Source organism: Diabrotica undecimpunctata, chromosome 2 (genome assembly GCF_040954645.1).
Source record: "Diabrotica undecimpunctata isolate CICGRU chromosome 2, icDiaUnde3, whole genome shotgun sequence".
NCBI lineage: Eukaryota > Metazoa > Arthropoda > Insecta > Coleoptera > Chrysomelidae > Diabrotica > Diabrotica undecimpunctata.
The window spans coordinates 4988844-5014230 of record NC_092804.1 but is presented as its reverse complement, the minus strand read 5'-3'; the positions used below and the strand labels follow the sequence as shown (position 1 = coordinate 5014230).

At 33.5% G+C, this 25387-nt stretch overlaps 1 protein-coding gene across 1 annotated transcript; it reads right to left on the bottom strand.

The window, feature by feature from the left end:
- Positions 1-1640: 1640 nt before the first annotated feature.
- On the bottom strand, positions 1641-22701 carry LOC140434118 (para-nitrobenzyl esterase-like). The gene is made up of 11 exons (XM_072522157.1): positions 22591-22701; positions 22398-22532; positions 21886-22020; positions 20691-20844; positions 17578-17763; positions 17294-17493; positions 15590-15767; positions 12285-12454; positions 11714-11843; positions 4734-4875; positions 1641-1852 (listed from the first exon to the last, which is right to left on the bottom strand). Exons 1-11 carry the CDS (start codon positions 22633-22635, stop codon positions 1666-1668), a joined length of 1662 nt encoding a protein of 553 aa, XP_072378258.1. The 5' UTR covers positions 22636-22701; the 3' UTR covers positions 1641-1665.
- Between the last annotated feature and the right edge of the window lie 2686 nt (positions 22702-25387).

Sequence of the window (25387 nt, the reverse complement as noted above, 5' to 3'; positions counted from 1 at the left end):
AGAACTCTAAAGCTGTAAATCACTTTACTCAAAGACATACATAACTGGTCAACATGTTTATCCCAACATAAAAAACTGTCAATATATAATCCTAAAAATTTGGTACTGCTGCTAATATTTAAAGTGTCATTATTTACAATAATACTGTTTGGCATATCTGAATGTGCATAATTTGTCTTAAACAAAAGAAGATCTGTTTTATTTTGATTTAAAACCAACCTATTCATAGAAAACCAGTCTTTAGCTTTCTGGAACTCTAAACTAGCATTAACGCTTAGAACAGACATGTCTTTACCACTGACTAAAATGTTTGTATCATCTGCATAATTTGTTATGCTGGAAGTAGTATTAGCCACTAGACCATGAAGATCATTGATATAGATCTCAAACAGTAAAGGACCAATCACACTTCCTTGTGGTACTCCAATATTGATAGTGCTTTCAGATGAGATGCTTATTTCAGTGTTTTTATGTATTTTTACTAAATGTCTCCTATTTGCCAAGTAGGACTTAAACCAGTTCAATGCTGGTCCACGTATACCATATTTCTCCAATTTATCAAATAATAGGTCATGCACTAAACAGTCATATGCCTTTGATAGGTCCAAAAAGAGATATGGTTTTTGCCATAGAATTCCATATTGATAATGCATACAACATCACCGCTCTAGCGTAAACCTAGTATACCTGTAAATTAAAAATGTTCGGCCTAGTGCTGTATTATTTTTATTGATTTACCAACGTCCAACGCTAGCGGTCAACGAGTGCTTTCCAAGAGATCATAGAAAAATATAAACACCAGCTCCTACTTGAAACATTGATTTAACCAACTGCTTACACCAAAGGAAACCGAAACAAATAATTGGACTTGGTAAATATTAGGTTTTCACCCAATGTGACTGGAAGTAGAAATAGAAGTCGATATTTAAACTCTCTTCAATTGATACACGATGTCACTAATTTTGAATCATTTTTGCCAAACTTCCGGTCATAACTTTTCAATATTCGTGGATTGATATATCACATGTACTGTTTCTGCGACTATAATGTGGTACTTCCGGTTACAACTCCTGAACCAAAAGTTCTATGTATATGAAACATCTTACCTAATTTGGCTTGCCAGAATCAAAAGCTTTCGTCTTAGAGTTTAAGGAACAAGATGGTCGATTATAGAGTTTTTAATGCTTGCGATTTATACAACAAGCACTTCTTCAAATATTGAACTAAACAGAATTTAAAAATTCATTTTACTTTTCCAGTTAATGTAAAAAAATTGATATAAAACAATACTTCCAGTTAAAATTCTGGTTACAACTCTGGAATCAGAAGAATGGGGTCCAATTCCTCTCCTTTAATACCATCTTTGAGTTGTAATCTCTCGTTGGACATCTCATTTCCCATTCTATCTGTTCTAATAACGGTATAGTTAAGTTTACTGGAAGACGGACGTAGATAATTAAAGGTTTTCACTATTTTTTTTAATGTATAATAGGTGAAAACAAAATTTAAAACTCAGCTGAGATTGCAAACTCATGAGGCATTGTTCTCACTCCGCTGAACCTTCCTCAAGAAGATATATTGCACATTTTTTAACTGCTCATAATGATATTTCTTAAAATAAGACAAATTTTGTTAAATAGTTTTTATTTTATAGAATAGAATCCTTCAAAAAGTATAATAAGGCTTTGCAGCATATCTGTTATAAATATCGACCCAGCCATCGTGCCTCTGCTTTTTAAGATCAGTTTTTATAGTCAGGGTTTCGTTAAGGTCCAAATATTGGAAGTTGCCTGGTTTAACTGTTGGCCAGTAGTTTATTCCCAAAATGTCAGTAGATTCAGATGTTGGATTCCTAAAATAATGGCTTATTAAATGAAAATATTAACATTATTGTATTAAAGTGTTATTTTTTATTTTTGTACATACGTAGACATTATATACCTATATACACATATGAAACATAAAAAGATAACAGAAAAAATAAATCTGATAAGTTCAACCTAACTTTTTTTTTTTTTTTTTTATTGAAAATTAACGTGCTCGGCAACAAAGGCCACTTACACGAAAACGGTTACAAATGTAAAACTGTTACAATAAATTACAAGAATATGTTATAGAGTACATATTGTTAGAATACAATGAAAATTATATTTTATAATATAACTGAACGTCTCTGAGGAATTTTAGACTTGAGGTTATTTGATCCAAGTTATTGAGTATGTCTTTTATATCACTTTTAAGGCAATAAAATAGTCTTTTTGCTGAATATTGATGACATTCGGTGAGAATATGGTTAACTGTTAGATGTGATTGACAGGTCTCACAAGTGGGTTGGTTGCTGGATGACATCAGGTATCCGTGTGTTAATCTTGTATGTCCTATTCGAAGTCTTCGTGTTACAATAGCATCTCGTCTGGACATACTGGCAGAGATCAAATCAAGGGGGCTATCGACTAACTGTTGGATTTGATGTAATGCTGAGTTATTGGTGTCCCAGTGTTGTTGCCATCGGGTTCTTGCTCGTTTCTTAATGTGAGATTTGAAATCTTTACTAATTTGTATATTAACCGTATTATCAGATGATGTTGAGGCAAGTTTTGCATGGCTGTCTGCAAGTTCGTTGCCTGTGATACCAATATGGGATGAACCTAACTTTTAAATTGCATAAAAATATACATTAGAAAAAATATAGATTTCTACATAAATAAACTTTTATACTGAGTAAGAAAAATAAAAACCACGTAGGTATGTAGATTAACTTGAGTTTATATAAAGCGTTTATATATTTTTGGGTAGCTATGGTTTTCAAAAAAGAGTCAGTCACTTAGGCCTGTGTTAAAAGTCATGATTTTTTAAATCTTTTGATATATTCTGCGCAAGTTCAAAGTGTGGATATTATCGGAAAGTTCTCGTTGCTCAAAATAATCTAGTAGAACATTTTTAGCTTTCTCAGCCTCCTGGTGAATTATTCTTTTATCGATACCGTGTCATCATTTTCTTCATCTTGACTCTCATTTTCACTTAATTACTCATTCTTAATTCTAATATATCAGATTGTGACGTACCGGGATGATTCAAAATTTCTTTGAATGGCAATATTCGAAAACATCTACTTCCATAATGGAATATAGGCAAAGATAAATGAAAAACTAACACAATTTATACCAGTACAAAGCAGAGTCAGACAGGGTGACTCGTTAAGCCCCACTATGTCAAAGTCATGGTTACAGAATGGGAACCAAAGAATTCCAAATATTGTGTTAATCGCCAAGACATAAGACGAGCTCTAAAGATTAACACATATCTTCAATACAACAGCCAAGAAATACAATATGTAAATATCAGCAGAAAAAACCAAGTATATGACAACATCTAAATACTCACTAGGATGTAAAATCGAAATTGATGAGAAAATAATAAGGCAGGAAGCAAGGTTTAGATATATAGGAATAGATATAACTAGTTACGGAAATGTTGAAGAAGTAAGACAACAAAGCTTAAAAGCAATTAAACCGACGGGATTTCTTAATGACACAATCTGGAGGAACAAACACCTAAGACAAGACACAAAAAACAAGAATCTATAAAGCAGCAATTAGACCTATATTAACATACACAGCGGAGACACGACCTGACACATCAAAATGAGACGACTATAAGAAACAACAGACATGAAAATACTTTGACGAATATCAGGGAAAAGTCTGTTGGATAGTGAGAGAAGCGAAAACATAAGAAAAGCATGCAATATAAAAGACGTAAATGAATGGGTGATAAAACGGAAATAGGAGTGGAATGAAAACATTAGTAGAATGGCAGAGGATAGGATAGTGCGAATAGCAAGAGATAAGTCACCAAATGGACGAGAAAGAAAAAAGTATTGGCAGACCAAGAAAAAGATGGTGCGATAATATAAACAATTTAGGAGGCTAATATTGAAGAAGAAACAGGCTTTAAACCTACATACAAGAAGGAAGGAGAAGAAGAAGCAATATTTCTTCAAACTCATTATCATTCATTCAACTGCACACCAATTCAGTTGATTTAGGTGTAATAATTTTTTTATCATCATATTTAATGATTCCTTCCAAATTCCATCTTTGATGGATGACGATTTCCAAAACTTCATCAGATCCTCTTCATCCAACAAACTCTATTGGTTGTGCAAGTGATGTAACAAGCCGGAAAATAAGAACAAATAAATTTCCATTGTTAGATTTTACGGCTGCTTCATTAAGGTTCAGAAATACTCTACTACAGGTTTACTCGTGCTACTATTAGCCGTCTTTCTTCTATAAAATAGTTTTATAAAATAGTTTCTATATCGCGTATTCGCATCTTTCTTTGTGAGACTAAAAATACTTATTGGAACTGAGTTACAATCTTCCTTTAAATCCAATGATTAAAAATTTCCGAAATAATTCTTATCAGTTCTTTTCATCTCCTTAATGAGTATATAATTATGATTTAAAAGGTGAAAAAAAACTTTGTAAAGCAAATTTCAGTTATTTTTTGAGTGAGTAATACAATATTTTGCGGTTTCAGATATAATATTTTCTGTTTAAATTGTTAAATATTGCAACGCCACTGCATAGCTTTTTCTATTGTTTATGCGATAAAATATTTTGTGAAACCTTTCTCCGCTGCATTTGAAAAAAGCTATATGTATATCATAATTTGTTAATGCACTTGCATAAATAGAAAAATAATATAAAATTTTCACAGATACTTACAAGTCTTTTGCAAAATTACTAAATAACGTTCGGTATCTTTTGCTTGTCAAAACATCACCTGGTGGAAAGGTATTCAAATTCGTGTAATTTCCAAACACCCAGAGGTAACTGTTATCGTCATTATGGGCTACTTTATATGCTCCTAAAATAAAAACATTTGAGTGAAAAATATATCTACGTAGATATAAAAACATTATAATTTAAAGGGTTTTTTAGTGCGCTGTTTCATATTAACGGAATGCCGCTTAATACTTTTTAAGGTATTATTTACTAAGAGAATTGACTGAGAAAATACTTTTCTTTACAAAGAGAATTTGGCAATTTCCACTTTTCCGTCAGTTTACTTTTAAAAGAAATCTTAGATTATCGGTTTCTATGCTTAGAACAGACAAGGGCATTCCCCAAAGCTGATCTATCATTCAAAAAATTGCACAGAAGTGGACTCAGAGCCAGAAGAGGTGCTCGACATCCCCAGTTAACAAGAACCAAACATCTAATCCGTAGACTTGAATTACTTAACATCAACACAGGACTGCAGTGCAATGGCGTAACGATTTCTTCGCGGATTAATTTAGATTTGTTTTGCATCATTTAGATGGCCGTATTCTAATTATGGAAAGAACATGGCGATAGATACTTCGCAAAATATATAGCTTCAAGTGTTGCATTTATAAAAGAGGATGTGTTTCTGTCTGGACTGGAATTGCTTTGGAATCACGCACGAACCTACTTATTCTTGACAGACAAACAATAAATAGTTACAGATAAGTTGCTCGTTACTGCTCTTTGCTGGTCAGATTGGCCTAAATTTTATTTTTATGCCTTAGAGGTATTACTCGTATGAAGTGGCTTCCTTGGCGAGATTGTAATCCGATTGCAGAAATGTGGAAAACAACTAAATATTCGTGATCTTCAACTATCCAATACTTCAAGAGCTTTCTGACACATTCATAGAAGAGCGGCAAGCTTTGAACCAACGGTTTATTCGATCACTGGTTATGATCATGCCTAAAAGAGTCTAATAGCCTTTTTTTCAATTTGTAGCTTTAAAATACAATGAAAAAGACAGCAAAAATTTGATTTCACGCACAAAGCGTCTATGTATCTGTTGATACGTATTTTGACTTAATAAGTCTCATCAGAACAGTTATTCATAGGCGTTCTCAACGTGAAAAATAAATCTTTTCTGTCTTAAGAAGCAACAATAAAATGGCTTCGTTATGGACGCAAAAGCGACATCTGATAGAAACATCCGTAAAATAGTTTCGAAACAAATTCAGATTTCTGCTTTAATCTGAACCTTCTAAAAATTGCAAGGTATAACAGACGTTGATAAAGATGTTAATAGAGACATGGGGAATCTAAAATTTGCATTCCACGACATGTCTATCAACTAAGCAGAAATCCTTAACGAATTTATTTCTTATACGCATACAGAGTAGATCCGAATAAAATGAAAAAGAACAAAGATTTGCGAAGAATGACTTGCGTCCATAACGAAGCCATTTTATTGTTGCTTCTTAAGACAGAAAAGATTTATTTTTCACGTTGAGAACGCCTATGAATAACTGTTCTGATGAGACTTATTAAGTCTAAATACGTATCAACAGATACATAGCCGCTTTGTGCGTGAAATCAAATCTTTGCTGTCTTTTTATTTTATTCGGATCTACTCTGTATGAGTACAAGGAAACAAATTCGTTAAGGATTTCTGCTTAGTTGATAGACATGTCGTGGAATGCAAATTTTAGATTCCCCATGTCTCTATTAACATCTTTATCAACGTCTGTTATACCTTGCAATTTTTAGAAGGTTTCAGATTAAAGCAGAACTCTGAATTTGTTTCGAAACTACTTTAAAATACAATTTAACAGTTTATTGGTAAATTTCATGTCCTTTAGGTAGATATAAGTTCATAATAAAAAATAACATGTAACATCTGTTGTGCAGACTGTATCCCTAAGATTTTAATTCAAAGAAACTGTTAGCTAGCTCTGTCTTGAGTAGCTCACAAGTGCAGGAAATATAACCATGTATCTACCAAAAATATAATTGTAAATTTTTAACGTAATAATGTCGTAAGGCCTACCTCAAAAAAGGTGCATTCGATATAAATTTTTTTTTTTTAATGGCATAGACATTTGTTATTCAGCCAGTTGCAATAGATTCCTCCAATCAGACAAATACACAACTCTATCCCTAATAGAACACTAACGGATAATTAATAGAAGAATATGCGACAAGGAAACTTACAGGGTCACTTGCTTCTCGTCTAGGGGCCTATCAAGACATTCTTAGTAGACAAACAAAACTGGACCACGGATAAAACATGTCCCAAAGACGTAGTCTATTTATGGTGGTTATATATTTACGTGGAGAGATTTAAAATTCTTAAACCAAGTAGACAGCAGAAGGGGTCCAGGGAGGAGAAGACACTCGTGCTCTAAAACTTGCTGAACTATTCAGATCTGCCGTAAACAAAGTCAGAATAGCCATGTTGATTGCCAACGGTCGGACGGACAAGGCACATGAAGAAGAAACCAAGTAGTTTTTGGAATAACTGGTTGTAAAGTGGTGTATCTTGTTTGGTTTGTAAAGCAGTAAAGATTACATTCATCTTTTCATGTCGATAGCTGTTTTTTTTAAATCGTAATGGCATCTGATACACATAAAGAATATGACAATAAGTGCTTGATATTATACTGGTTTTAGCTAAGTAATCTACATTATCTTTGAGTCCAATATGTGCCTTAACCCAAATAAATTTTATATTAAAGCCAGAGTCTGCTAAGTGCTTTAATTGATCCTTTATTAAAAAAATATAAGGATTACTGAATGTTTTGAGCAAACAAGTGTTTTTTATGTTCTGTAAAACTGAAAGACAATCTGAAAGAATTAACGATTTTTTAATATAAGAGTTTTTAACATATTTTAAAGCTTCGAGTATGGCCAATGATTCAGCCGAGAAAATTGAAAACTCATTGGAAAGTTTGGTACTTAATTCAGAACCTCCTGAGGGTAGAAAATAGGCACAGCCAGTCCTTCTATTGATTTAGATGCGTCCGTGTATATAACTGTGGCATCACTATTACAGTTCAAAACAGATCTCAGAATATTGTTGCTCAATTTGATGTTGTCACTATATGTGGGTATTATAACTTCAGTTGCACTTTGGCAAAATTCTTTGAAAAATTGAATTGTTCTGTAAAGCAGTGCACAAAGGTGGAGATGGCTTTTTAATCCAATATTTGTGAGTGAGATCTGATTCGTTAAGTTGACATATACTGGAAAATAATTGGGATTTGTTGAATGGGCTTTGAGTTCCCTTTTTTTCGCTTAATAAATTTCTTCTAATTTCAAGAGGAGGTTCATAAGCTTCATTCGATATAGTTAATATGAATAATCTCGTAGGCCAACTCATATCTTGCAACTTGAAGTCAAGATAGTAAGTTGTTTTATTATAGTTTATAAAAGTTCTGTGACGAGATGGTACCAGTTCGGCGTCGGATCTGTGATGGGACTGATGTGTTTGAATCGATCTTATAGAACAAACATTCAGTCCGAAATATCTCGGAGTGATAAAAAAATAAACTGTCACTTTGTATATAATTACTTCTACTTTTATCGCTAATGATATATAAAAAACCTGCTTAGCATTTACTAAATGTAACTAAATTACACGCCATTTCTTTCTTTATTGGTTAACAGTTTTATCGAATAATATTCAAGCGTTACTCACACAACTTCAAAAAAACACCAAATTAAATAGTTATTCGACAGTGGTCTGACCAGTAATACACGGACCTACCCAAAACTATCGATTCACCAATAAAAATGTAAATACGTAAATTTGGTTTTTACCTGTAAGAATAATAAAAAACCTGCTTCGCAGTAAGTGAGTTACACCTGTCTGTTTTAATTGGTTTAACGTTTTATCGAATAATGTTTACGTTATTTGTTATTGGTGTGACTAGTATTCATCAATAAATCCGGTTTCACTGTAAAACCAGTAAAAATCCTGTTCCGTTTTTATTTGATTAATAGCAAGTTTTCACATGGGTATAATTTTTATATGAATAGATTTAAAATTTTAGGTTTTGGATAGTCGAAATATTAAAGATTTAGGACCATTGAAAATAAACAATGATTTTGCTCTAATTTCAGTTTTCGGTGGACAAATTAATTTTTACAATTTTTAGAATAGGCCACTTTTAAAGGAGAATTTAGAATTGGATCATGATTTTACAACAATCTGCGTTCGGCTCAAATTTTTAGTTACCTAATGATCAAAGTATAAGTCAATTTTAAACTATTTGTATAAAAACATGACTTTATTTAATACTATTTATTAAATAGTATTACAGTAATAATAAAATAAATAATAATATTGTACGTACGGTGGGTCCAGTTACCTGAATTAACAGGGGGCAACTGAAGCAGCCAGCCTAAAATCTCATAAAAGCTGGTAGAAATCATTGTGGGCTATCTGGGCCTGATTGCACATCTTTACACTTTTCAAAGAAACCTCAAACAATAATTTAAATGAGCGGATTTAAAACCAGACTCAATGTAAGGGTATCGTCTCGCATAGCAGATAAGGTTTATGAACAAATTATACACAGTTTGCAGCTAACAACTTGTATTTAATTCCATTAAATTAAAGAGTTTATAAACTTACATTTAAAGAGTTTATTAAAACTGAACAAATCAAAACTAATATCTTAATATATTCTAAACAAGATTCTTCATGCAACAGAAACTGCAAATTGAAAAATACGATTAGTAAAGAAGCGTTTATAGTCTCATATAATGTCCCACAAATGCTGCTATCTTTCACATGCAAAAACCCTCTTTTAGAAATAATTTTTGGTTCTTAAATTGCACCAATAACGTCATCCCAATCATATTTTCCAATATCTGCTTTATCTGGCCACTTCCAAGACTTCAAAGATTTCTGTATCGATGAAATTTCAACCTGGGCATCTGTAAAGCTTTTTTTTCCTGGAAAATACTCTTCTCATACTTAAGATTACATATTCACCAACTTTTTTGACAATGTCGCAGGTCTGCTCATCAATATTTCAAGATTGAAATCTAAATATTTTTCATTTTCTTTTACAATATCTTGCAAATCAACATCATCACTACTTCTGATATACAATCAAAGCTGTTCTTTTTCTTGTGTTTTAAAAAGCTTAGTGTAGGCCTACTTCGTTTAGCTTTCGGTATATCCTTTCTTTTCATATTTTTTTTTTTTTCAATTTATTTCATTTTTTTCTTTCTCCTCCTTTCAGGTGATAATTTCACATTAATGACCAGTTTTTTCGTTTCTTCCCTAAATTCTGTGATTTTTTTTATCGATTTTCATAATTTCTAACAATTTCTCAAATGATTTACGTGTTTGTAAAGAAGTTCAATTGCGAGACAAGGCTTTCTTTTTCTACTTGAACTTCGTTTGCAGAACTAGCTTGTATTCTTTCAACCATTGCAAAGGTAGAGACAGAGGTTTCCCTGGCTGTTCTGTTAGGATTAAAGCGTTCGAGACATCTGATTGTACCGTATCTGAAGAAGTATGGGATACTTGTTGCCCTACATTTGAATAATTGTAGTCTTCTTGATTTCCAGTGGCTATAACAGGACTCGCATCTGTTGTAGTGCTACTGAAAATGTAGGCCTAAACTGTCTTCTGATTGTACTGTGGCTGAGGAAGGATAGTTACTGAGTGGTACTTCTTTTGAAGTCAGTCCAGTTCCACGCGTTCCTTTGACTCGATGCTTCAGTGTAGATCGTGGAATATTGCAAAATAATGATGCACCCCGTATCGTCTTGGTGCTATTTCTAATATCTTCAATTGTCTTAGCAGGGTCTAAGACTTTTTGAGTTTTTCTTATGTACGTTCGACCATTTTCTGAAATACAAACAATCTGATATAACCTAGGCTTGAAAAGTAAAGGATGGAAAAAATTTTAGGTACTGGGTGTCCTGAGGGGTAACTGGGACCAGGACTTGTCCCAGTTACTTCCAATATGGGTCCCAGTCAATTGTTAGTCATTGTCCCAGTTACAATTTAAACATTGTTAATAGAATAATAATCAAACACTTTTACACTAAAATACATCGTAAAACACTTACCTTGATAATCAAAACAATAATGTAAATCACAAGCACGCCACGTTGATTTCATAAAAAATAACTACGAATTTAAATTGGAACTTCTCACAGCAACCGAAAGTAATATGAAGGTTAGAATTAATGTTTGGAGGGAAAGCACATTCTTGTAGTACAGCCAACAGCAAAAAACTTAAATACATTTACAGTTTAAGAATGAAAAAGGTATGGCCCAGACACCCCTTGGTTCCAGTTGCAGTTATTTACATTTACGTGGTCGGCAACTATAGCCACTCACACGGGGGCCATTACAAACAAGTTTACAAAAGGTATACCTAATAGCATTAATAAGTTATGCCCATATAAAACTGCGGTTTAAGATTTAGCTGACATCTTACTTCACTACATTAATGACATTTGGTAAGAATGTGTTTCACTGTTAGTTGGCACTGGAGTGTTTGACAGATTAGCCGGACATCTGATGTCATCAGGAAGCTGTGTCTTAGTTGGTGTGCCTATATGAATTCTTCGTATAATTGTAAGGTCTTGTCTAGATTGTCCAGTTGGGCAAGCATATAATGGCTTATACAATGAGGGTGATTGCATGTAAGGATATTCCCGGTTAATATTTGCAAATTTGGATGAGTTATTAAAGTGGTATCTATTGAAATTTTTTTAGCATGCTAATCTGCGAGTTCTTTGCCAGATGTACCAATGTGAGAGGGGATCCATATAAAGGCAGCTTGGTGCAGGTGCTTGGGCAAGGTGCTCTTGATTTGGCTACTATATATATAACGCCTAAGCTATTATTGCATTTGCAAGAAAATTAACACAAGGGCTAAAGGATAAAGTCAACAACAAATTATTATTACCTTCGTAGTATGGGCGCTCTCCTGGTAAAGTTCCTTGGTATGAAAACTGGTAAAAGTATACATCACTAAACTGGGACTGAAGCTTGGCATGCTGAATAATGGCTCTTCCAAATGAGGTATCACTGAAAAACTGTAAAACAGAACTGAATTCTGAATCTTCGTAGTTTATATTTTATAAAGTTCAGTAAAATTTCATACTAAATTTGAACACATATTTATACTAGGTCTAAGAAATATTTTTTATTACTAAACTTTTCCAAATCCAATTCATAAATCCAAAAATGTATATCAAATAACAGTACCTTACTTTTAATAATAAAAAATGATAAATAGTGCAAAAAACAATAGCTGAAAACGAGGAAAAGTAGATTATATAAGTATCTATAGGTATTTTTCTCTGTCCATTAGTGTTAAATAAATTTTGTATCTTAAATTCATAAAACACAGCTCGTAAAACGAAAAATGGAGGAGTGAATTTAAATTTTTTATGACAGAATTCTTTCTTAACAATTGTAGATATAGGATCGGTAAGATCCAACTCATTTACTCAATCATACTAAACTTTACTTACTTCAATGGCATCACCAAGATGATCTTCGAATTTTCCATTTGTATACACTTCTCTAATTGCAGCACCTACAGTGTCTATTTGGTTTTGGTCATGTATCTGCATATTTTCATTAACGAGCCCATTCGCGTTATTGTCAAGCCAGTATGCTGTCCATTTAAAGTCGTCTTTATCTACAAGAATCGATATGAGATGGTTTTCAAAAGTTTCAAAAGAAAAAATAACTTGAAGCTATTTAATAATGGAAACAACATTTTTTAAGTGAGTAAATTGGAAAATACTCACAATCAGTATAATATTACCTTGGACGATTTTATGCTCATCGTGAGGACCTGCATAAGGTTACTAAATTACTAAAATAGAAATAACAGGTGCTATAACTTGAGGTTGTGGTCTAAAAGTATACTTTTATTACGGTACAAGGTATGTAGCGCGTGGTAAACATAATAATGTGCTTAATTAGGCTAAGATAGCAATTTTGAGGACTATACTTTTGTGCACATGTACGGGTGGAATAATTTTTAAGGAAAACATGTTAATATAAGAAAAAACTTTTCTAAATAATAAACTATGTATATAAACCTACTGAAATGATGGCCACATTAAAAAAATCTAGAAGAAGAGCTGTCAACAGTAATCGTGTTCGATAAAAAAGACAGTTATCACAAAAGGGTATCAAAAAAAGTTTCTAAAATGTCTATCTTCCTCTTGACAAAGATCGTAAAAACTAATCTTAATAATTAAAAAAAAGTGACAAGTGTAACACCAATATTCGTGTCTCATATCTCAGTGTATCTCTCTGTTATTGAGTTTTTTAAAGATTTATAATCTGAATGAACGCACAACTTATTCTAGCATAATTTAAGTCTCCACAATTGATCAAAGCCTTTAAAAATAGTTCTACTAAGTTAAGAAGTAAGTAATCAGTGACAAAAAACATACATTCAAAATGTCACAGTCTTTAATAGCTTTACCACAGGCAGCGATCATAGAATGGTAAGAGCCAAACTAGATCCAAATGTTTTGAAAGAAAGCCAATTCGATATGAAATGACCCAACAAATTTAAATGAATACTACGACAATATCAATAAAATCCTACAACAAAATGAATGCATAAATAATGTAGATTTAAGAAAATTTAAGAATAAAAAGATCCACCGAACTATAGAAGAGAATAAAAGTCTGAAAGTCCTGAGAAGACGGCTAAACAATGGATAATGTGAAATAAACAAACTAAAGAACAAAGAAAGAGTCTCCACATCAAATAGAGAAGAACTACTACACATAGTTGAAGACTTCTATCAAGAAGTATACACAAGTCAAAGCACCATGCGTGCTATGTCGTAATAGAAGCTATAAAGATTGGCGGAAGTGTCTTTCTCAACCAAATAAAAATTTTGTTTAACCTTTGTCTAACAGATTGTTGCTTACCGGAAACATGGAAAAATGCAGTAACAATTTTACTACACAAAAAAGAGGACAAGGCACACCTAGAAAACTATAGGCCAATCAGCTTATTGAAGCACATCTACAAGATGTGAAAAAAAATTGGATTTCTACCAGCCCCGAGAACAACCTGGCTTCCGCTCAAAATTCAGAACAAACGATCACCTACAAACAGTAAAAACTTTAATAAAAAAATCGATAGAATATAAATGATCACTGGTACTGATCTTCGTAGACTTTCACAAAGCCTTCGATACTGTGGAATTAGACAGCATTAAAACTGCTCTGAACAATAATAGAATAGACTACCGGCTTACAAAGTTAGTACAAACATTGTACCAAAACGCCACAATACGTTTAAAACTACATGATACAACCAGAGAAATTCATATAAAGCGTGGTGTGAGACAGGGCGACACTCTCTCACCTAAATTATTTATAACGGTCCTAGAATATGCCTTTAAAATGGGAAAATAGAGGAATGAAAATAGACGGGAAATGCCCAATCATCTGCGTTTTGCCGACAAATGCTACAAGAATTAGAAAAGGTATATTCAACAATAGGTCTAAAAATGAACATCACTTCAGAAGGAACCTGGTAATAAAAGAGGCTCTTGGTCTTTTCTGTTTACATTTAAAGAAAAAATATTGTGAGCATAAATTAAAAGCACTTAATTAATTAAGTCCAATATATGGTATGTTTTTGTTTTTAGCAAAATTAAAGCAAACTATGCTATTGTTAGAAGAAAAATGTTAGCTACCTTTCAGTAGACTATTGAATGATTTGAATTTTAAATATCCTATTTTTTATCGCAAGGAGTTTAAAAAATGCTTGAAAAAAGAAAAATACATCGATTTATTGCGAACTAGCCTTGTGTCGGTACTTTTTTAAACATAATCTCCAATTTTAAAATCTTTGTTGGTACCACCGTGTAAATTTTTAAAATAAAATAAAAAATAATACGTATGTACTCACGGTTTTGCCACAACATGAGCAATAAACTTAATCCATATCCATAGGGATTATCCATCTTTGTAAGGGTTTTATCCAAGTTGAAACATTGCTTATTTTCGGCATTTTCAAAGCATAGTAATTATTCACAATTAGAAATACACGTTGATTACGCCTCCAATTTTACAACAAAAGTGAAACCAAGTGAAACTGACCGTCAAAATAAAAATTTTTACCTAGAGACATAAACTGGCAAACACAAACCCTTACTTCCAGGACAAAACGTGAAAAAACTTTAAGCCGCTGTCTTTTATTAGTTACTATACCAAGAATTTGAATACCAAGGGATTATAAAACAAAATTAAATATTGGCATTTTTATGCTATCTGTAAGTTTGAATATAAAAATATATTTTTAACGCCAAATTTTCAAATTATATGCACTTTATGCTCACTTTTATAAAAATATGCAAAATTTGACATTTTTGCATTTTTTATGCATTATATGCAAAATATGCAATTTGCATATTTGCCTAAGTCTACTTATTATCGATGTGCGAAAAAGTATATTCTCCATAAATACTGTCTTGACCTATTTGACTATACAGTATGCTCACCACGGAGCATATCCTTTATACGTTTATATAAGTATAATTTATTGAAACACTCATAAAATTAAAATTTTGATTAAACGTTGTCATAATTTATTAATTAGAACAACTGTAATTTCTCTTTTAGTTATTAACTAACCTAATCGGGAACCTAACGATGAGCAAAACATTGAAATATCGAAACCGGACATCCAAGATAATAATAAACTGATTGTGAATAAATCTCTTTACTGCTCTATTTACTTATTTAGAAATGGACTCAAATGTGTAAGCAATTCATCATTTTTAAAGTGACTTACTCATTCCATCCCAAATCATCTCTTCTGAATTGATTCCCATCAGTAAAGGAACTCGCTGCGCATGGCCGTTTTCGATTGCTGCGTACATCCTTTCTGTCAAAAAGGCCGTTTCGTGTTCATTTTCAACCACTGGTGTGAAAAGAAATCCATTAATTATTTCAGACTCATGCCATTCTGCCTGTAAAATTAATATACTAAATACCGATATGTTAAGTAGTTATAAATTAAAAGATATATTAAAAGATTTTTAAAAGAAAGGTAGGTATTTATTGCAAAAGTGCAATTGAGAAAGAATTTCATTGTCCTACCTAAAGCTTCTTATTCTTAATGTGCCGTCTTCTAACGAAGGTTGTCGATCATTTCTTTAAAGGCTTCCCTATATTTTGCAACGTGAAATATCTGTTCAATACTGAGGTTAGTCCAATCTCTGATATTCCTCAACCAAGCCTTTCCTTCCCTCTACTCTTCTTTGCACGATGACGTGTAGAAAATAGTGTTTATGTATGTGGCCCCGATATCTTGATCTGCGTTTCTACTAGTTTCTTCATTTGCTTGTATTTTTATTTATTTGTATTTCTGTATTTTCGTTTTTCTTCTATGAGCTTTATAATATTTGGTGTCATGCAGTCTTTTTGGCACTTAATTCTTTTTTACCCACTAACGTTTCGCCAGCGTTAAGTACTGCTGCCTTCATTTCGTTCCAGGCACTCTTAATATCTTTTTTTTTGACGCTTCTGTGAATGCTGGTGCAATTGCTTTATTTATTTATTGTTGACATTTTTCACTTAGAAACTTAGAAACTTTCATTAGAAATCAACAAAGAATTGCAAGATGGAAGATACAAAGATATGATGAGTATCACATAAAAAGCAAATGCTTGAGAGAAAGAAAGGCGAGAAGATTACACGAAAATTACAGACCCAGAGAAACACATAGAAACACACCCCGAGTACAGAGATAGAGGACAAAATTATAGGAGGAACTATACAAAAAGAGAATTCATTTCCAGGAGGGAAAACGAAAATAGACAAAACCGCCAATGGAACGAGGACAGATATCGAGAATACCAGAATCGAAGCACTATCCGCGCATATCACGAGAACAGAATTAATAATGGACGAAATGAGCACGAGTATCGAAAAAATCGATACAAATCCAAGAGAAAATGACATATTTTTCAAGAGAATGAATGGAAAGCAACTATATTTGGTGCCACAAACTTCGCTTCATTTATTTGTTGTTGACATTTTTCACCCTCAAGCTTCTAATGTTACTTTTTTTCTGTTGTTTTCTCAATTTAATGTTCACTTTGGCAAGAAGTAAATTGTGGTCGGAGTCTGCATCAGCACTAGGATATGTTTTCAAGCTTTTAATCACATTTTTAAATCTTCTGTTAGCGATAAAATAATCGATTTGGTTTCTTATCATAGCTTCTAATACAAAATTATAATATGTCTTCTAATATGTGTAAAATTCTTCTAAAAAGCTGTTTTTATAAGAGGTTAACATCAGTGTAGATTCACAAATGCTCTTCATATGATCATAAAAGTTTTAATTGAAAATTACAATTTACCATAACTGTCTATTATTGCTTCTAGAGTATATATTTTAGTGGGAAAGTACGTAGTAAGAACTCCAACTAAGATAGTTCTTCATACAATAGTGGCTGCTATAGACTCTATGATTATGATAATGATTACTTACTGGAACTTTTGTAGATGCCAATACAAGGTCTTCTACAGCAACATTTTGCAAAAAATCTAATATTTCTTGAGAAGTTGCGTTTGGATTAAAATTTGGATTTATAATTGTTGCTATGATGGAAGCTATAGATTTATGCTTCCACTGATACGCCCAGGAACAGAGTGCAGATCCACTTTGTGCTATAGCAGCTCTAAAAAGACCTAGAAAGATAAAATCAGTTATATCTACCCATGAAAATTAAACTTTGAACAAATAATTTAGACTTTTATACTAAAATAGCTCACCTGCCGAGTTTTGACTTATTAGATGGAAAGTTACAGACGCTCCACCTGCGCTTTGACCAAAAATTGTCACTTTATTTGGATCTCCTCCAAATGATTGAATATTTTGTTGAACCCACTTTAATGCAAGCTGCTGGTCTTTCAAACCGTAGTTTCCTGGAATAACCGTATCACCAGTAGAAAGAAATCCTGAAAATTATTGAAAATAAATTTAGTATTATAACGGCAGCGGAAGAGCTGATGCAAGTGCAGAAGAGTATTAGCTACAAAATACTTCGATGGAGATCCGGTCGTAGGAGTACCGATAAGCATCATCCGTGACCGGAAACAAGCCTGGATCTGAAAGCAACATAACTCTCATCTTATCGGGAAAACATACCCAGTCAAACACGTAGCAAAATGTATATAGGACGGATATTTGTACTAATGGGGCTGAACTACTGCGGAAAACAAGCATCTGTCAGCTAAAAATCATAATATTAAGTTAAAGAACGCAATTGTAATGATGTGATGCGCCTTTGTTTCTTAGTTAGTTATTGAATTTATAATATTTAGTTTCATTACGCCAGCAGATTAACTTGTTTATATTATCGAATGGTAAACGAACATAATTCTAAACAAAAACAACAATACTGATCGGACTTGCTGACAATTACAAGAATGATTGATTAAAACAATATAGGAAAGCATCGAAATAAACTGTAACGAAATGATAATAATACCTCCTATTTTGGTACTCCATATTTATATATACTCAATGACATTAGAAGTGTTACACCTAGAAGGAATAAATTTTTGAACTTAATTTTTTGGCAACAGAATGACAACATTTAAAACATGCTACGATAACAATATCAATGTTTTATCTTTTCTACTTTTTGTAAAAATAAAGTTTTACCTTTAAATTTTTTTGTGAAGATACTGATTTGTAAAAACCGGTTTGTATTGAAATTTTTAGTTATTATTCCTCAGTCTAATCGTATTCAGTGTAAGAAAATGCCTTGAGTTCGAAGACATCAAAATTACCATCATGTAAGCGATTTTGACAGGGGCAGAATTACTGCGTATAGAGATATGGGTTTGTCGTATCGCGAAATAGGCCGTTGCGTTAATTGTACGGCAATGACGGTTATGCGTGTCTGTCGTGTGTGGACAAACGAAGGTAGAGGAATACGAAGAAGACCTACTGGTCAACCGAAGCGTACCACAGACCGTCAAGATAGGCACTTTAGATTACTTGCTCTGCGAGACCGTTTTGCTACTACGCGTCAAATTGCTGATCAATGGTTTGGAGTAGTAGGTAGACCTGTTAGTATGCGTACACTATATCGTCGCATTCGAGCCTTTGGACTGGTTTCATTCCGCCCACGACTAGTGCTTCCTTTGACTGTGGATCACTCTCATCAACGTTTGAATTGGTGCAGAGAACGGCAGCATTGGGTGGCAGAATGGCGTAATGTAGCATTCGGCGATAAATTAAGATTCTGTTTAGAAATGCATGATGGTCGTAGGATGGTAAGACGCCGCCGTGGAGAGCGACGAGATATCGAGTTTGCTGTTGAGAGATATGTACACAGGACAGTTATAGTAATGGTTTGGGGGGCTATTGCCTATGGTAGCCGATCACCACTTGTGTTTATTCGAGGCAATATGACAGCTACGCGTTATGTTGATGACATCTCACAAACCACTTTACTGCCTTATCTCGACGGATATCGAGACGTCCTTTTTCAGCAAGACAACGCGCGTCCCCATATTGCTCGTCAAAATATGGACTTTTTCCAAGAAGCTGACGTTAATGTTTTGCCGTGGCCACCCCGTGCTCCGGATTTATATCCTAGCGAATATGTATGGGATATGATGGGAAGGAGACTGTCCACTTTGCACCATCCTCCACAGACTCTGGCACAGTTAATACATGAAGTTCAAGTTGCTTGGAACGAGATGACACAAGCAGACATCGATCATCCCATTTTGTTAATGCCTAGACGTATACAGGAGTGTATTCAGCTACGGGGTCGCCAAACACATTATTAATTTTTTTTTTGATTACTTGTTAATAAAAATTCTTGACAACGTTATCGTTTCATTCTTAATGTAAATCTACCATGTTGCCAAAAAATTAAGTGTCAACGGGTGTATGGTGTATATTTATGTGCGCAGTAAATGCCAGTGGCCTCTCAGTCAATTAAGATTAATATTTAAGAATTAAGGATTTATATTATAAGAGTCTTGATAATAATTAAGAGTTATTAATCTCAATACTACAGGCTTCCTTACTAGATAAATGCCAGTTGTTTCATAAAAACATAAGACATATTGTGGCTCATCCCTAGGTTAAAGTTCTCTTTTCAGCCCAGCCTTTTTAACAAAGTCTATTATGGCCTTTGGTGACTATTCTACGAAGTCATTAGGCTCGAGTTTATAATACTAAGGCGACAGTGTCCTGGAGACGAGAGATGGTATTCTTTACTTATGAGGCCTTTTCATCCGTATAGTTGACTTAGTGTGCTAGTTACGTTAATACCTCTGTAGTTATTTGGCTTTTGTTTACTACATTTCACCTATGTATAGATGTTAGCAATCCTTCTTTCCATGTCTGTGGTACCGGTTAGGTATAACAGAGATGGTAAGAAGGATTTGTCCATTCAAATTCTGATTTTTTCTTTCTTTCTTTCGGCCATGGGCAGCAGCAGTTTTTTAATAAGGCTATTGCTTTTTAGGTCGGTTCCTTGTTTATATTGATTGGCTTTCCTGCGACCTCGATTATGTTTTGTGATACGGTACTATATTCTGGTGTTTTTTATACTACCAATTATGTTTTTTAATGCCCTTTCCATTTCGTTTTTGTTATGGAGTTTATCACAGTTTCTTCTCTTTTGTTGGTCCTTACATTATTTATAAATCTTCAAGCTTGTCTAGATTCTTGCCTTCCTATGTGTCCAGCTCCTGCCATTTGTCTTTCCATTTTTAATTTTTTTATTAATTCCGGATTACATATTATAAGTAAATAACCTAATTCTTTTTATTTCTTATTTCTTTGACAATAAAATGGCTGTTGTACTGTGTAATAATTACAATACACACTCACTTATAATAAGTCCAGATTGACTTACCTAATACACCTACACGATATGAAACTGTCACGATAATAACTCCTTGTTCCATCCAGTAATGTGGTCCGTAACCATGAAAATTAGCAGCGCCGTTTATAAATCCTCCTCCATAGAAATAGACCATAACTGGCATTTCTTGGTCTGGTGATGGATACTAAAAGCGATTTAATATTTTTATAGATAAACTAACATATTCACTTACAGTAACTCGACATTCAAACACTAGAAGAAAACACAATACGTTCAATCCAAAGTAAAAAGCTGCAGCAGGTTTCTATATACCTAATAAAAATAGACGTCAAATAACTAATTAAAAGAAGCCAATTTTTGTGCTTTATGACCTCTCATAAAAAATATCGTCCACTCCACCCGCCAATCAAAATCTTACTGTTAGAAATGTTTACGCCAACCCCCTCGGTAATCACCGCGCCAATCTTCACGCTAACTTCCACGCCAACCTCCACCCAAAGCACGTCACCATCGACGCTACAAATGAACTGTCATCTTCTCAGTGGCATTAGTGCATTGGTTAATGATCAGTATAGCAGTGTCGGGGGGCTTAAGAGACTGAGACCTTGGAAGCCCTGAAAAAGACGTCAAAGAGGTCTCAAAGAGACGTTCTCTTTAAAAAATTTAGAAAAAAATGTTTCGGTCGGATAGCCAAGCGGGCTGGGCGGCTGGCTTCTCCTTCGCTTCAATGCGAGAGATGTCAGTTCAAATCCCCGGCTCGGTGAATAGCAAACAAAAAGGCTAACGCAGTAGTTTAAAATTCTAAAATGAATCTGCGGCTTAGTCTAGAATATGCTGGTATCTGATCGGCCTATGGTGGAGCAGTACGGCAAGAGATAAGGGCTTGCGGCTAGGTGATACTGCTCCATAGATCCCTACCGGAAGGGCGTGGAACGCCTAAATACCGGGTATATATATATATATATATATATATATATATATATATATATATATATATATATATATATATATATATATATATATATATATATATATATATATATATATATATATATATATATATATATATATATATATATATATAGAAAAAAATGTCACCGTAAGACCCACAACATTGCTGATGATGAGGAATGTCTCATTATATCCTTTTTTGGTGACCTTTTGACTAATAAGCCTGTCATCTTTAGCTAAATAATATTATTATTATATATTTATATATACTTACCGTTGGGGTGTAAACATTGACATATAAACAATCTTCAGTAGCTCCCCATTGTTCATCGGCAGTTTGTTGATAACACATTTTATTTTCAATAGTTGCGTCGAAGACACCCTCCCATTTATCGGCTGGTTGTGGTTCCTTAAAAATAAAAAGCAAGTATATTTTACAATATTTAGCATGTGGAATTAAGTTGTTGTTGTTTTTATGTACGCTTATGAATGCATATGGATGCTCTACATTTTGTCTCCCATTTTTACCTGCAGCTTTTCTACTCTCTTTCAAATATGTTTTGAACTTTCTGTGTATTTATATAAACTTATTTTTTTATAATTATTTCTGGTGTTTCTTGTTCGATTGTCCTTTGTTCTCCCTATATATACAGCTTTTTTAAATATTCAAACCATGTATTCCTTTTTACGTATTTTGTGTCTATTAGTTTCTTTATATCCGTAATTTGGTCTCTTATAAAGCGCCATATCTTTTATAAACATTAAAAATCATACTGTGTTACTTACTTTAAATCTCAATGATCCTGTTGGAGTCTTAGCATATGGAATTTGTTGAAACATATAAAAGGAGCTACCCTCTGTACCAGGTTCCTGGGTTCCCTTAACTTGTCCATTAGGAGTATTAACAATAATCTGTGCATTCTAAAAAATAATATTTTTTGTAAATAGTAATACTTTACATTTAGTATAACGTACTTACAGTATATACACAGATTAGTACTAAACAATATATTCGCAATAACATGATGATAAGTTAACTGAAATATCTACAAAAAACCAATTGTTCGAAAGGTATTTATCAATAGCCTGGCTTATGCAGATTATTAAAAATTATATAAAAAAATATATGTACAATACTCAATTAAGCATTGACGTTACCAAAACATAAAAGAGGATTTCATTTTTGTAATAATAAATGATTCTTCTAACATATTTTTCATTAAAGACGGGAATGAAACTATATAGCTTAACTGAAAAACAATAAAGTAGAGTAACATAGCGATATACGTAATAAAATAAGACAACAAAAGAATACTGGCTTCAGGAATTCAAGAAGCAGAACCATAACTCACTTAATTTTTACAAGAAATTAAAACAGATCACAGGATATTGTAAGAATAAAATCATGACCGTCTTTAAACAAAACAAAATTTTGACAGACAATAATAAAATTCACTTAGAATGGGGAGGAATATGTTAACACCATATATTTCGATGCCCGAACAGCATCAAATCTAACTTACTTTAGCAATTCTACACCTAACTCAGACTATGCTGGTATTAGAAATAGATCAAAAATTTAAAAACGGAAAGACGCCTGGAGAAGCTGAGATGATAAAATTAAGGAATTAAAAACATCTATGTTGCTTATTTAATAAAATATTACCATCCGAAAGGCTTAAAACTACATTTATGGCTTTACCACACCATGGCAATTGGGCCCATCGAACCAACTCATTTTCCAGGAGGAGATGCTCTACCAACCCTTCTGGATATAGTACTCGTAGTAGTAAATAACCTAGAACTACAGACAGAAATCCAAACCTTAAACGAAGAATCAGGATATCATAACCTCATACTCCTATAAATAGGTACATAGGAAGAAGACCACACCAACAACAAAGAGAAGAAAGAAAACAAAGTGGACACATATTGGAAGATTTGTAAGCATAGAAATGAGAAACATCCCAACCATAGGCAACGCATAAGATTTAGAAGAAAAAGTACAAAAGTTCGCAAACATTAGGTATAAAAAAGCTCTAAGAATCAGCACCAAAGAAGAATATACAATACAAATGGAAAGATTTACATATTTTAACCAGAAACTAAGCCAAATTATAAGGGAAAAGTACAGAGCTAAAAAGAGGGCCAAAAGAACAAGAACGAAATCATTCCCCCACTATACAGTAACAACGGGATCGTTTGCTGCATAGAAGAGAAAGCTGAGGTGATGAGGAGGACTACCAATAGAGAGTGTGCAATGAATTATCACCAACAAGAAGAAGTCGACGAAACACAACAAGAAACGCCCAAAGATACGCTTTACATCACGTAGATAAATAAGTTAGCTGATTAGAATAAGCTCACCAAGAAAAGCAATTGGACCAGATAAAATAACAAACAAGGTTCTAAAGTATCTTTCATCGATAGCAATTGGATATTTAAACATTACAAATAAAAGGCAGATATCAAGTTTTTTATTAAATCTCGCCGAAGTACTTTCGCGGACAGAGCATCTTTAGGGGCATAGTAGGTACCTTGATATTTGCCTTCATCATCATAATTCCGGCTTTACAACCTTGCGTGAGTTCTAGCGTCCTCAAGAATTTCTCTCCAGTCATCCCTATCCATCGTCTTCTCCTATCCACCTCAGACGTCCTATCTTAATATGTTTTACGATATCAGATCCCTGGTATATTTTATAAAGTTCAAAGTTGTATTGTCTTCTTCACACTCCATTGTCATTCACTGCTCCATAGATTCGCCTTAGTATTTTTCTTTCGAAACGTCCCAACATTTTTGTATTTCTCGATATAATTGTGGATTTAAGTATGCGATTGAATCCAAAACAGCATCTGTTGGCCGTAAAAATTGTGCGGTTTATCTGTGTGGTACTATTATTTTCAGTGTTAAGGAACGCCCCCAGGTATATAAATTCGTTCACTGTGAATCATATTTTTTAACAAAAATCTGTTTTATTTTTATTGTAGTGCTTTATGATATAAAATGTTTTTTGTTTGATTACCTGGTGAATATACGAACAAATCTGATGATTTTTCAACACTCAAATAGGCAACATACAATTGACCATGTGAGAAACATGGTTCTAGATTAATACCACAATGTCCGGCAGGCATTAGTACTGCAGAATTCACCAGAGCGGCAGAGTCCATTAAGATAGGTAAATCCCCTGGACCAGATCGTGTGCCACCAGAGGCGATCAAATTAATCACAATGCTAAAACCAGAAACGGTAATACGCATCTTTAATCAGCTGCTTGTGAGACAAGAGTTTCCCGAAGACCTCAAACGTGCGAGACTGACACTCATACCGAAACCCGGCAAAGATCCGGACAAAGCCAACTCTTATCGGCCGATTTGTCTCTTAGACTGCATGGGGAAACTATACGAAAACATTATTAAAAATCGCCTTGAAGAGGAGTTGAGTGAAAAAGACATCATCTCGACTAGACAGTACGGATTTAGGAAATCAAGGTCGGCGATAGATGCGGTCAAACACATTACAGACACCGTAAAAAACACAAGAAGAAGATGGGCTGTCCTAACAATGTTTGATGTGAAGAACGCGTTTAATTCCGCAAACTGGGCTCACATCATTAATAGACTAGAGATCGCCGAGGTGTCGGCATACCTGGTAAATGTCATAAAAAGATATCTAAGTGATAGACACCTAATTGTGGCAAAAAATGTAGAAATCAGTCTGACAGCCGGTGTACCGCAAGGATCCGTACTAGGCCCAACGTTATGGAATGTGTT

What these genes read in the sequence shown, in the direction of transcription:
- LOC140434118 (XM_072522157.1), bottom strand. Translation starts at nt 22,635, where the DNA reads ATGTTATTGCGAATATATTGTTTAGTACTAATCTGTGTATATACT. An exon ending in TACTAATCTGTGTATATACT is followed by an intron (nt 22,533 to 22,590) that starts GTAAGTACGTTA and finishes ATTATTTTTTAG; the next exon opens with AATGCACAGATTATTGTTAA. An exon ending in ATCTTGGTGATGCCATTGAA is followed by an intron (nt 11,844 to 12,284) that starts GTAAGTAAAGTT and finishes TCTGTTTTACAG; the next exon opens with TTTTTCAGTGATACCTCATT.